The sequence below is a fragment of the Dendrobates tinctorius genome, unplaced genomic scaffold (genome assembly GCF_039654945.1).
Source record: "Dendrobates tinctorius isolate UK_male_01 unplaced genomic scaffold, ASM3965494v1 ptg000083l, whole genome shotgun sequence".
Classification (NCBI taxonomy): Eukaryota; Metazoa; Chordata; class Amphibia; order Anura; family Dendrobatidae; genus Dendrobates; species Dendrobates tinctorius.
In genome coordinates, this window is record NW_027361751.1 from 1,275,724 (window position 1) to 1,290,280 (window position 14,557).

The 14,557-nt window shown below is 46.5% G+C and overlaps 1 protein-coding gene across 1 annotated transcript in view; it reads left to right on the plus strand.

Moving 5' to 3' along the window:
- The window catches only part of BDP1 (BDP1 general transcription factor IIIB subunit), a 235,234-nt gene that overhangs the window by 166,421 nt on the left and 54,256 nt on the right, over positions 1-14,557 (plus strand). The window contains 2 exon segments of the mRNA XM_073584044.1: positions 10,664-10,852; positions 10,974-11,130. Coding sequence (XP_073440145.1) covers positions 10,664-10,852; positions 10,974-11,130 — 346 coding nt within the window.

Below are 14,557 nucleotides of genomic sequence, written 5' to 3' on the forward strand. Positions count from 1 at the left end.
TAACCCTTCCTTCCAGGGCTCTAGAGTGTTTGGGCCCAAACTGGATCAAATAATTTTGGATGCTACCGGCGGGAAAAGTACTTCTCTTCCCCAGTCCAAACCTAAATATCCTTTCAATAGGAAAAGGTCGCTTCAATTCCTTTCCTTTCGACCCTTTTCTTCAGGAACGTCCTCCCAGCAGGACCGCTCTTTCGCCCAAGGGCAAGGGAAGAAGCCATCTTTCAAACCAGCTCCTCACTGGCAGCCAAAGAGTCACTCCTGCAAGCCCGCAGGGTCCTGCACTAACAGGTTCTCCTCAGCGTGACTGGTCACCCCCATCCGGGAATCACTCCAGGGTGGAAAGCCGGCTTCTGGGACGCCTGTTTGTCGGTGATCGACGATGCCTGGGTCAAAGAGATAATAGCTTCCGGTTACTTTTCTTCTTCTCCCCCCCCCCCCCCCCCCCCCCCCCAGGAAGACGTTTCTTTCATTCTCATCTGCCAAGACTCCCGTCTCAGGCTCCACGTTTTTTTCAGGCCGTCTCTTCCCTACTACGTTCAGGAGTAATCGTACCCGTTCTCGGAACGAACGGTTTTCAGGGTTCTACTCCAATCTTTTTGTAGTCCTAAAGAAAGACTGATCTCGCCGTCCAATTTTGGATCTCAAGCGATTGAACTGTCATGTTCGGATCCGTCATTTCAGGATGGAGTTCTTATGTTCGGTAATCGCCTCCCTGGAACCAGGAGAATTTCTTTGCTCTGTAGACATTCAGGATGCTTATCTTCACATTCCTGTTTGTATTCAGCATCAGCTCTTCTCTTTGGCCTGGCCTCTGCCCCCAGAGTATTCAAGAAGGTCATGGCAGCAGTCATGGCCATCCTTTGTTCCAAGGGGATTCTCATAATCCCTTACTTGGACGATCATCTGATTAAAGGGCCATCCCGCCGAGACTGCAACCAGAGTCTTCAGATCACCTTGGACTCTCCGGTCCGTCTCGGCTGGATAGTCAACAGGGAGAAGTTCTCCCTGACCCCAGCACAGCACCTGGTGTTTCTGGGCATGAGGTTCGACACTGCCTAAGCCTGTGTCCTCCTTCCAAAGGAAAAGTTTTCCTCCCTCTACCAGAGGATCCGCGCTCTAAAGCTACCAGCTCCTCTCCCACTACGGTCCTGCATTAGAGTTCTGGGGAAGATGATTGCTGCTATGGAAGCCATGCCTTTTGCCCAGTTCCATACCCATCCCCTTCAGCTGGCCCTCTTGTCTTCTTGGGACAAGAGGACCGCCTCCCTTGACAGGCCAAATCTTCTGCCTCAAGGTTAGGCAGTCCCTGACTTAGTGGATGTTATCCGCCTCAGTCCTGCGCAGATAGTCCTTCTTCCCTCTCCGGTAGCAGGTCATCATCATCGACGCCAGTCTCCTCAGTTGGGGAGCGGTTTTTCTTCATCACACAGCGCAGGGTCGCTGGAACTCCCAAGAAGCCACTCTACCCATCAATCTCCTGGAGATCAGGGCAATTTTCTATGACCTTTGCCACTGGCAGACCCTCCTCACAGGCCAACCGGTCCGCATACAGTCAGAAGACAATGCCGTGGCTTACATAAACCATCAAGGCAGGACTCGCAGCGAACAGGTTATCACAGAGGTAGCAAGGATTCTGCCATGGGCGGATCGTCATATTCCCGCCATATCATCTGTGCACATTCTGGGGGTGAAAAATTAGACAGACAATTCTGAGTCGTCAGGGTCTTGCACCGGGCAAGTGGTCACTCAACAACGCCCTTTTCATCCAGATATGCCAGAGATTGGGCATACCGGACGTCGACCTGATGGCGTCTTTATGAACCACAAGGTTCTTCAGTTCGTAGCCAGGTCCCGAGATCCGCTAGCCATCTGTTTCGATGCTCTAGTAATCCCGTGGTTCCAATTCCAGCTGCCTTATCTTTTTCTGCCTCTTCCCTTGATTCCGATAGTCGTGAAAAAGATAAAGGAGGAAGGGATTCGTCCAGATCTTCTCTGACAAGGCCCCCTCTTCCACGAGTCTGAGTTTAACAGCATGGCCGTCGAGGCCGCAGTCTTGAGGGAGGCTGGTTTTTCCCATTAGGTCTTTCAGACCATGATTAGGGCGAGAAAACCAGTATCTTCGCGTATCTGCCACAGATACTGGAAGGCCTTCTTTCGGTGGAATGAGGACAGCTATTTGGTCCCTATGTCCTTTTCCCTTCTTTCCATCCTGGGCTTTCTACAAGCAGGTCTTGACTCTGGTCTATCACTCAGTACCCTTAAGTGAAAGTTTCCGCTCTGTCATTTCTTTTCCAGCGAAATCAGGCTTCTCATTCCCAGGTAAAGACTTTTCTTCAAGGTGTTGCTCACCTGGCACCTCCTTATCGTCCTCAGATAGACCCATGGGATATTAAACTTGTTCTTGGCGCTCTCCAGCGCAGTCCTTTTGAGCCCATTCAGGACATTCCGTCTTCTCTCCTGTCATGGAAGGTTGCCTTTTTAGTTGCCATTACGTCCATCAGGAGAGTGAGTTAGCAGCATTATCCTGCTGTTCCCCGTTCCTGATTCTACATCAGGACACGGTGGTTCTCAGACCCATTCCTTCCTTCTTCCCTAAGGTGGTCTCTTCATTTCACATTAATGAAGAATTGTCCTTCCTTCTCTGTCCCTCTTCGGTCCATCCCCTGGTGAAGTCCCTCCACAAGATGGATCTGGTCAGAGCTATCCGAGTCTACCTTTCAAAGACTGCTTCCTTTCGTCACTCTGATGCCCTATTTGTCATCTCTGAAGATCGTCGTAAGCTCCCAGCTTCCAAGTCCACTATTGCCTGTTGGATTTGATCAGTAATATTGGAGGCATAGCACATACAGGACAAACAGCCTCCTCCGGGGGTAAAGGCTCAGGCTATGTGAGCACGCTGCGGATTCACCTGCGGATTTTTCTCTGCGGATCCACAGGTAAAACCGCAGGTAAAATGACTTGCGGTTTTACCTGCGGATTGGCCTGCAGTTTTCCCCTGCGGTTTGACACCTGGACAATGGAATAGGTGGCAAACCGCAGTGGAATCCGCAGGAAGAATTGACATGTCAATTCTTTCTGCAGATTCAAAACCGCAGCTTTTCTGCAGTGAAAAAAACGCAGCATGTGCACTGCGGATTGTAAATCCCATAGACTTACATTGTACTGTACACTGTCTGCAGAACTGCTGTAGATCCGCAGAGGCCAAATCCGCAGCAGAATCCGCAGCGTGTGCACATACCCTCATTCCACCCTGGTGGTGGGTGCTTCCTGGGTAGTTCATCACCAGGCCTCGGCTTTACATCTTTGTAAGGCCGTGACTTGGTCATCTTTGCACACCTTCACGAGGTTTTACAGGGTTCATACCCATGCCTTGTCTGATGCAGGACTGGCAAGGAAGATGCTGCAGGTGGCGGTTATGCACCGGCCGACCTAAATCTGTTTTCTTTGCATTCTTTCTGTTTCCCACCCTTGGGGACTGCTTTGGGACGTCCCATGGTTACCTGTGTCCCCCAGTGAAGCAATAGATTATTGGTACTCACTGTAAAATCCTTCTTGGAGCCTTCATTGGGGGGAACAGCACCCTACCTCTTTTGGGCCTATGTGCCCTTTTTGTTGGGGTTGGTACATATGTTATGAGTTTTGGTTGCTTTTCCTACTGCTTTAACTGTAACTGAGGTTCTTTGTGCCTGTCGATGGGTGTACACTGCGGAGGAGGAGCTATTTTCCTTTTTTGCCTAGTGTCAGCCTCCTAGCGACAGCAGCATACACCCATGGTTACTTGTGTCCCCCAATGAAGGCTCCAAGAGAGATTTTACAGTGAGTACCAAAAATACCTTTATCCTTTATGCTAGACTTAATGTAACAAACACAGAATAGATTAAAATTGGATAAACCTGCTGATTTTTGGCTGCACTTGCCTACCATCTGATGTGTATAGGCATCCCACTTTCCCCCCTGATGATGTCAATGATGGGAGGGGTAGATCGGAAAGTTTAACCTTAAATGCTAGATCCTTTGTTCACATCGCAGATGAGCCACTGCCAGAGGTGGCTGACACCGACTTTCTCACCTCTTCCCAAAACACACAAATGTTCAGTTGAGCAGCAAAAATTGTGTGTAGATGTGATACATGTCTCAAAGACGTTCAGCTAACAGCCTTCTCGTGTATGAGCACCTTAACTTCTTTCAAAAGCAAAGCTCCTGGTAAGGCTATGTTCACATTGCGTTTTACTTACCTAGTTGATGCGGGCAGCAAGACATGGTAGACTGTCTTTGTGTCCACCTCCAATAAGTGTATATGGCTGAAAATTACATCTGACAGAGCACACTGACAACCTATGCATCTTTATAGTAAACTAGCTGAAGAGCCCGGCGCTGCCCAGGCATAGTAATTAACTACGGTTACGGTTAGTGTGGAAAGCTGAGTGTATAGCCCCACCCATGCCGTATAGCCACATTCACTATTATATTCCACATCATCCCTTCAGCCAGAGCTACCGGACTACTACCCCTAATATCCCATACCGTCCCGTCAGCCAGAGCCACCGGACTACTAATATCCCACATCATCCCGTCAGCCATAGCCACCGGACTACTACCCCTAATATCCCACATCATCCCGTCACAGCCGCTGGACTACTACCCCTAATATCCCACATCATCCCTTCAGCCATAGCCACCGGACAACTACCCCTAATATTCCACATCATCCCGTCACAGCCGCTGGACTACTACTCCTAATATCCCACATCATCCCGTCAGCCAGAGCCACCGGACTGCTACCCCTAATATCCCACATCGTTATATATATAAAGCTGAGTGTAGAGCTCCGTCCACTCCGCATAGCCGCATTCACTATAATATCCAACATCATCCCGTCAGCCAGAGGTACCGGACTACTATCCCCACATCATCCCGTCAAAGCCAGTAAAAGTAGAATAGTGAAATTGCACAGAAACATGGTTCACTAAGATCCCAGGTCAACTTGTAATTTGTCCGGCTGCGTGGCTCATGGATTTAGAGCATCTGTATGAAGTATAGTATCATATTTAATGGGTTGTTATGGGAAGAGCATTACGTGTTATATGGGTATATTCAGGTGAATTATGGGGAAAGTGGCACTTTCAAAAAAAATGACAGCATCAGAGCACAGTAACACATCAATAATGCATAAAAGTGTGAGAAAATATTAAATCCACATGACATTTAATATGTGCACTTTCCTACATTCATGTGTGACACTTAATGATACCACACGAGAGGGGGGATTCATTTCTGTCATGTACTCAACTGCTCCTTTCTGGGTGACAGACGATGGCTGGAGCTTATGTTCCTGGGGATGCTAGATTTCTCCCACCAAGTCAGTGTCTGCTGAGGTGTTGTCAAGTGGGAAAACTTGCGCAACCAATCACAGCTCAGCTACTGTTAACCAGCTCTGGTGAAATGAGAGATGCTTAGTGATTGGTTGCAAGGAAAACTGTTGGTCATAGCAACCAATCACAGCTTAGCTTCTTTTGAACAACTCTGGTGAAATGAAAGATGCTTCGTGATTGGTGATACACACACACACACACACACATTGATTTTTATATATAGAGATGACCCCATCAGCACATGCTCCCGAATCCCATTTTGTAGGGCTTCAGACGTAGGCCCCAACGGAGCCACTGAACGTCTGATAAAAAGCTATGTGAACCCAGCCTAAATGTGATCTGAGATATGAGATAAGCTTTGTTTAAACCAAGTATAGTCCCTTGTGTGAGATCGCCCCTGTGAAAAATCATAGCTTTCATTTTAAAATGTTTTGGCTCATTTTTAATAAATCCCCTTTTATTCCTATGTTAATTAGATGCATGGTGCACCTTGCGAGTGGCTGAGCTGTTCTACGCATGTGCTGTTTCTCTTAACGGCGCATGCGCATGATTTCAGAGGTGACGGCACTGGCGCCTGTGAATCCTGTGTGGTCAGTCAAGCAGAATGACATGGAAAAAGCTGGAAGATGTACATGGGAAAGGTGCATTGCCCTGCTAGGTCACCCCCAAGATGATGTGCTGCTAAAACGTAGCAGAAGAATAATGGATGTTTTATTAAAAACGAGGCAAGGGGTTTTAGCAAAAAAGGTTTGATATTTATTGAGGCACAATCTCGTACAATGTGCTACACTTGGTTTAAACACTAATTGGGAACTGACAGTCTCCTTCTCAAGAACAGGATTTTTCGTTACCGTAAAATCTGTTTCTCTGCACCGTCATTGAGGGACACAGGAAACCATGGGTGTGTGCTGCTGCCACTAGGAGGCTGACACTATGCACAAAAAACTTAGCTCCTCCGCAGTGTACACCCCACTGACTGGCACTAGGTTAATCAGTTGGTGAAAAAGCAGTAGGAGAAGCAACATGACAGAGAAACAAAATATACAACTCAAACTGTAACACAGTAACCAGATCTTCTAAACATGGGAGGGTGCTGTGTACCCCGATGAAGGCTCAGAGAGACAGATTTTACGGTAACAAAAAATCCTGTTTTCTCTATTGCTTCATAGGGGACACAGGAAACCATGGGACATCCCAAAGCAGTCCCTGGAGATGAAACAGCAGAAACTCCGTTTAGGTCAGAGAAATGAGCTTTGCAGCCTACAAAATCCTTCTACCTAGGCTGGCTTCTACCGAATTGTAGGTATGGACCCTGTAAAATTTGGCGAATATGTAGATGGAGGACCAGGTTGCCGCATTGGAGAGATGCAGGGAAGTGGCCCTATCATATACCGCACAGGAGGCACCCACTGCCTGAGTAGAATGTGCTTTAAACCCAAGAAAAGGCGCTCTCTTCTGACCCTGTATGCCTCTAAAATTCTCGTCCGGATCCAGTGAGCGATCGTTGTCCTAGAGGCCGAAAGGCCTATGTGCACACCCCTTGGGAATGACAAAGAGAGAGTCCATGTTCTGAAATGGGGGCGGTCGTAGCCAGATAGACTTGCATCGCCCTAAGTAGGACTAACCTGTTCAGAAAAAACTGAGGATGAGTCAGAACCGGACAAAAAGAAAGGGAGGATAATATCCTCATTTAGGTGAAAGGCGGACACCAACTTGGGAAAGAAAGCAGGTATATGTCGCAAGACCACCTTATCCTGGTGGAGAACCAGAGAGGGGGGGGGGGCGACAGGAAAAAACAAAAGCCTACTCTGAGACGTGTCTAAAGGAGGTGATGGTCCCAAGAAACACCACCATCCAAGACAGAGAGCCTTCTCAAAGTGGTTCAAGTGAGAACTTCTATGTGTCTCCAGGACTAAATGGAAGTCCCAGGGGGTTCATGGGTGATACTGGGTACGGCGTGTACCACCCTCTGGAGAAAAGTTCTGACCTGAAAAACTGGAGGAAAAATCTTCCTGCAAAAAAAGATGAAGCGCTGACACCTGGTTCTTTAGCGACCGAGGATTCTGGTGGCAGACTGGCCCATAGGACAGAAGATCCAGTCTGTCTGGGAGCCTCCAGGAGGCGTCCGTGAGAAGAATTAATGACTTCTGCGAACAAAGACCTCCTGGGCCAATTCGGTGCTATTAGAATGACCGGCACCCCTGGAGACAGGGATTTGAGAACGATGGAAAGGCTTTCCTCGGCCCGGTAAAAGAACAAAGTCTTATTGAAAATGTTGTCTAGGCACTGGGGGTGGAGACTGGACCTCTGGTCAGCAGAATGGGCAATGCTGCTGCCATGATCTTGTGAAGACCATGGAAGCAATTACTGAACGAAGAGATTCCATCCTGAAATAACACAGATGGACCATTTTGTTCAGTAATCATAGATCCAAGATGGGTCATGCCGAGTAAAATCTGCCAGGACTGGTCCTGGAGGATATACCCTGCGTATTACTGGAATGCCCAGAGGGGGAGGATTTAAAGGAAACCTTTTTTCTATCCTGGCAAGCCTGTGACCTCTCTTGGCAGGAGAAAACTTCCTTCGAAGAGAAACGATGTGAGGGCCAAAAGAACCGAAACTCATGCTTCAAAGGAGGATGGCGAGGTTTGGCCTGAGGAAAGTGAGAGCTCATCCCTCCGGTGGCCTTGTCAATAATTTGGCCCAGCTTGGAGCCAAAAGGTCGGGAACCCTGGAAAGGCAAGTTAGTAAGGGACTTTTTGAAGACAAGTCCGCCAGCCACATCTTAAGCCAAATGGTCCTTCGGATGGCCACTATATTCCTGGATGCCTGAGCAGCACATAAAGCAGTGTCCAGGGAGGTGGATACCATGTACTTCCCTGCATTACAAATTTGGTCCGCAAGGTCGGCCAATTCCTCCGGTCGGGCTCCAGAAACAATGCCCTGACGGAGGTACTTAGCCCATGCAGCTTTAGGCCTTGCCACCCAGGTGATGAAGACAGGGCGCAAAATAGAAGCAGCCTCTTCAAAGGCTGACTTTGCAAAGACTCTGAGCCTGCCATTGGTGTCCTTGAGGGATGCTTCATCCGTAAGAGGAAGAACAGTGTTGGTGGACAGTCTGGAAACTGGAGGGTCCACAGTCGGAGAAGCGATGCAGTTCGCAGTGAGCTCAGGGGTGAAGGGATATAGAATGCCTCTTTGGAAGCATCTGTTCGGGTTGTCCCATTCCCTGGAAAGTACCTCTTCAAATTCCCTATGAGGGGCAAAGAACTTGGGAACTGGTCTCAACCTTCTAAATGAAACCGCATGTACTGTGGGTTCCGTAGTGGTGTCCTTAATATTAAAGGTCCTGTTGACAGCCACAATGCGTTGAGGGGAGTTTGCAGTTACATGAAGATCAGACAAAGTGTATGACAGGAGTAGAAGAAGTAGAGGCAGGAGGGCAAGAGCGCTCTCCTTTAGGATTATGAAAAATGAGGATGAATGAACTCATGGAGATCAACATCCAACACTGCGGAGACACCATCACATGTTTCTCAACGCAAGCAATGACTAGCCAGGTCTTTCCCCGGGAAGGAACAACCACGGGAAGGGCTGTCTCCAATGAAGGAAACCACCTATGCCAAAACATGGTATCCATCCACAGACAGCTGTTTCGGGGTATTGCCCCTCATCAGTGTGGAGTAGGAAACTGGCTAGTAGGAACAATGCCTAGTAAAAGACTGTGAAAAATGAGGATGAATGAACTCCTTTAGGATTAGACATGATAGACAGCAGACTAACTAATGCCAGAAGGCTAGGGAACAGAAAGATATAGGCTGAGGAGAGTGTCAGTCTGCAGGTCCTAAAGACTGCTTCCAGGCTACAGAAGAGAACCAGGAAACAAGCAGGCCGATTTCCCTGCAGAGAGGTGCCACCTTCTGGGTCCAGATGCCGGCAAATGGCGATCGCAGGGAGGAAAAGGATAGCCCACAGAGAGGAAAAGTGCTTGCAGAGGAAAAAGAAAGGGGCGTGACCCGAAAGGGCCTGCTCAATAAGGCTGGGTGGGTGGGCAGAGCTAACGCCGGAGCTAAGAGGGGGCGTGACAGCGACGGGAGAAGGAGGCGTAGCTTACTGCCAGAGACAGAGGTGAAGCCAGTAACGGGTCAGAGAAAAGCCAACCATAGATGTTCGGTAGAGGGGGAGACCTAACCGACAGAGACAGAAGAGGAGGGGGGCAGTGACGGGCGGGAGAAAAACCCGCCGAAGATGATCGGAAGAGGGGGCACAGATAACCGCAAAGACTAGGCTGCAATGAATTCGGGCCTAGATTTAGAAAAGGTGGCCGCCGAGACAGGATGGTAGCGCAGAGGCCCAGAAATTACTTGTAAGGTAACCCTGCACCCCCAATGTAGCTAGAAATAAGAGGGAATCAGGCCTCATATACACCAAAAAGGGTCTATACCCAGAATAAAGCCCTAGGGATAACGCACTGCACCGATAACCTAATTCAAGAACCCTGTTTAGCGGGGCAGAAAGATCTCGTCCTTCTTTCCATTCTCTATTTTCATCCCTGTCTTCATTTCCTCTTTATCTTCTGCCTTAACTACTTCTTTATCTTTGTCTTTATCTTCCCGGAGTCTTCTCTGTCACCTCTGGACCGGAAACCTGATGGAAAGAAGAAAGATGTATCTTTCCATCCTGAAGAAAAAACATTAGTTAGACGCCCGAGACTCTTGTGGAACGTCCTTTCCGCCTAAATCCGACATGTTCTGGTGTGCGAGTGGGTAGGAGACGGGAGCCAGGACCAGTGTTTAGAAGATCCGATCATTCTTCATGTTTTAGGGGTTGGGGTCCTGCCAGCTAGACGTGTGAGGATACAGGGTGGCAGTACACTTCGTACTCAGTCTCTATGTGGGAGTATAGTATGACTATTCACACTGTATCCCTCCAGAGGTTAAAGAGAAGATCCATCTGAAAAAGGAAAGGTGTTACGGGAAAACGACGAAAGCCAAGGTAGATATTGGTCTAGTGAAAGACCTGTGTCCACCTCCTACTGACACTAGGCTAAACTGATTATCCTAGTGCCAGTCGGTGGGGTGTACACTGCTGAGAAGGAGCTAACTTTTTTTGTGCATAGTGTCAGCCTCCTAGTGGCATCAGCAACATACACCCATGGTTTCCTGTGTCCCCCAATGAAGCGATGGAGAAATAATGATTCCCTCTGCTTAATTTATGTGGCTATATGGATTCTCAATCTGTAAATATCAAACAAGTGAATCTTTTTCTTTTTTTTTTTTTTTTTTCTTTAGACCTAGAGAAGATCTAAATGACCCAAAAAAAGACAAAGATGCTTTAAAACCCATCTGCACAAGGTTTCCCAAACTTAGTCCAAACCTTGGCCGAGCTGTGAGAAAACAGACATCAACTACGGAGCTCTCTAAAACTCAGGACTTGCCCGATACGTCTACCGTTGGTGATGTCTGTAAAGAAGCTGGACAGTAAGTAGGAAAAGAAAATCTGTCTTGTTTGAAAAGATTCAATTCCTAAAGTCATTAAATTTTCCAATTATTATTTACACTTTAGGCTTCTGACTTCTGTCCCCATTTTGTCTACCCCCAGGACCAGTGTAGAAAAATCTGGTTCCATCAAGCCAGCGCAGCTACGACGTGGCAGACTTATCAGGCCTGTGCCAAACCTGGTAAAACAGCCTACCAAGACCTTGAGTCCATTAAATAGCAAGAAAAATGAAGACTTAAGCACAGCAGCTGCTGACAAAGTAATTATTTTACTTTTAGACATTGTTTTCTGATTTTGTTAACTTGCTGTGTAATTGGTTATACTGATTAGGAACAAGATGCGCAAATATCCTGCAGTAAGTAAATAGTAATAGTACATATGAACAACACATGGCACTTGGCAAACAGGTTCTGGTCCTGATCTGCCACCATCTACACTGAGGTCGTCTGACACTAGCTGAGGTTTTAATATTGGAGGATATGACCATCCTGATGAGTACACCGTGTCACGGTGCAATGGCTTTTGCACTTTTTTTATTTGTTTACTAAGTGCCCTATGTTATTTGCATAGACTATTACTATTTACTTACTGCAGGGTATTTGCTTATTTTGTTTTTATCTTGGGTTTTTTTTTTTGTTTTTTTTTTTTACATGGCCACAGTGTGAAGATTCTCCTACATGTTGCACTTATACCAATTTATGCTCCTGCTCATTTCTATGGTTTTGGCTATACTGATGACTTGAATTAGCGTTTTTATTTATTTTGTTAACGAATTGTCAGTTTTGCAATATTTTTGAGGTTACTTTATCAAGTCAAATTATTTTAGAAGTCATGTGATAAGGCTCGTTAAAGAGTCGATATTGACTTTTAGGATTACTACTTCCTATAGGTGGCACTAGAGTTCTAGTCTGAAGAGACAATTTGCATATTTCCCAGAGGAGCACTGCGGCTTAAGTTTCCTCACCTCGGCATGTCAGGCTTGACATGTCACTCTCCGTAAGGAGAAACATTACCCCTTGTATCCCGGTCAGATGCCTCTCACCCAGCCAAACCAGATCTCTCACTTTGCGCTGACGAGGTGCAGTATCCCGAAACACAGTGTCTGCTCGGCCTTTTGGCTAAGATCAAGTGTAGTGTCTTTCGAAAAGGCGACTTTGGCCTCGGCTGCCCTAGTAGGTTGACACAATGCACACTGGGGTTTGGTGCTTGTTAGTACGCTAGGTGGCTCATATAGTCATCTGGTGGAAAGCATGGCCCCCCCAGGATGATAGATGCCATTGGGCCGGGGAAGATTGAAAGCCCGAAGTGTGAAGTGCCCCAGGAGTGGTGGCCCTGGGGTGCCTTAACTTACTAGGATTGGGAACCCCACTTGAGTTTTGACACATTTGTTCAAGCACTTCTTTTTCTTTCTTCATGCACACACCCTTATTCAGGGCCTTTTGGCCTTAGGATGGGGAGTTTTTACATTTCCCAGTCGAAGGTCCGGTCGGTAGTATTACACTGTAAAATCTTGACTATTTTTTTTTATTATGTGTCACCTATTCACGTGTGTCCACTTTGTCACTAGGACTTTTGTTAGGATGCGGTTCCCGCACGGGTTTCCCCCTTAACAGGTCTAGGCGGTAGTGTGTGGCCATCATGTTCTACTCCCCCCTGACACCCCTCTTCTGGAGAAGAGCCCAGTCTTAGGCTCCCAGTGTTTGGCTTGGGTGAGAACTCGGGCAGATGCTTGGGGGTAAGATTGGGTCTCCTACAACTTCGGCTGGGGGAGGCTATTTAATAATAATACATTTTATTTCTATAGTGCCGACATATTCCGCAGCACTTTACATTTCAGAGGGGACTTGTACAGACGATAGACATTACAGCATAACAATAATCACATAGATCATAACAGATACCAAGAGGAATGAGGGCCCTGCTCACAAGCTTACAATCTTGTGGCCTTCTGGCTCAGAGGGATGGGGAATGGTTTGGGGGGGACCTTTCTCCTTTTGGAGAAGGTTTCAAGATGACCAGCATCCTAGTGCACTTTTTTTGTGGCACTTAGTCACTGTTTTAAGCGCACTCGGGTTTAGACACGAATTCGGGCTTTTAAAAAAAAAAAAAAAAAGTGTCTGCAAATTGAGATTTTGGTGTTGTCTTTTATCCGAATTCGTGTGACAAGAGGGTCAGTATGGACTCGTAGGATTGTTGCTTCCTAGTTCTAGTCCTCTTCCTCTCTGAAGAGACAATGTGAGGTTACTTTAAGATTTAATGTAACATTTTCATGGCATCTGTGACTCCTTCACTCAGCATAATATGTAGCTCTGCTTCTGGTTATATTAAATTTTTAAGGGGCTATTCCCGCAATATGAATCATATCTCAGTGGCTTTAAATCCTAAAATAAATAAATTTGTCAAATGCAATCAGTTTCCAAAAATGCTCGCTGCACTGGATTTCGCCTCTGAGAAATCTGCATGTCAGATGCTTTTCTTACCTTGGTTGCCCATGGATATGTGAAAAAGACTTGGGTATACTAATAGATCACAGACTGAATATGAGTCAACAGTGTGATGCAGCAGCAAAAAAGGCAAATGCAATTCCAGGATGTATTAACAGAAGCATACAGTCTAGATCACGTGAAGTCATTATTTCTGTCTACTCCTCTTTGGTCAGACCTCATCTGGAATATTGTGTCCAGTTTTGGGCACCACATTTAAAAAAAAAAAAAGACATCAACAGACTGGAGAAAGTTCAGAAAAGAGCGACCAGAATGGTGACCGGTATGCAAACCCTGTCTTATAAAGAAAGGTTGCAGGATTTGGGAGTGTTTAGTTTGCAAAAGAGAAGACAGAGAGGAGACTTAATAGCTGTCTACAAATATCTAAAGGGCTGTCACATTGTAGAAGGATCATCTTTATTCTCATTTGCACAAGGAAAGATTAGAAGCAATGGGATGAAACTGAATGGGAGGAGACACAGATTAGATATTAGAAAAAACTTTTTGACAGAGTGATCAATGATTGGAACAGGCTGCCACGAGAGGTGGTGAGTTCTCCTTCAATGGAAGTCTTCAAACAGAGGCTGGACAGACATCTGACTGGGATGATTTAGCGAATCCTGCTTTGAGCAGGGGGTTGGACCAGATGGCCCAGGAGGTCCCTTCCAACTCTACGATTCTATGTCCTGTAGTATTTTAGTGACAGGTTGCACATGCTCAGTAGACACCTCTTATTCTTCTAACAGTCTCATTGTGCAGTGAGACACTGCGTGTACCGTTGTGCCGTCCTCGCTACACAGGGTGAGCGTGGCAACCGTGAGCAAAGCTCCAAAAAAAGACCAAAAGTCCAAAAAGAGTACAGATAAAAATATAAATATTTATTGCACTACAAAAGACAGGTAACAAGTACAAAGGGGAAAAGAGGGGGCAATGAAGTGCAGCAAATCCATAACTGCACGGGTATAAACAAAGGGTACTGGGCCAATTGCAGCCTATGTAGCTGATATAACATTTGACATAATATCACAAATCATACCATCAGGTAAATGGAACAGTCTATAAGAAGTATACAATAGACTTTCATTTAATGGGAATCACATAAGAGGTTAAGCATCACATACTGAATACCTATATGTGGTCAAATTAAAAGGTTAAGTGGTTAAAGTGATTGCATGGTAATTTTCAGAATTTCTGTGTTTGCAT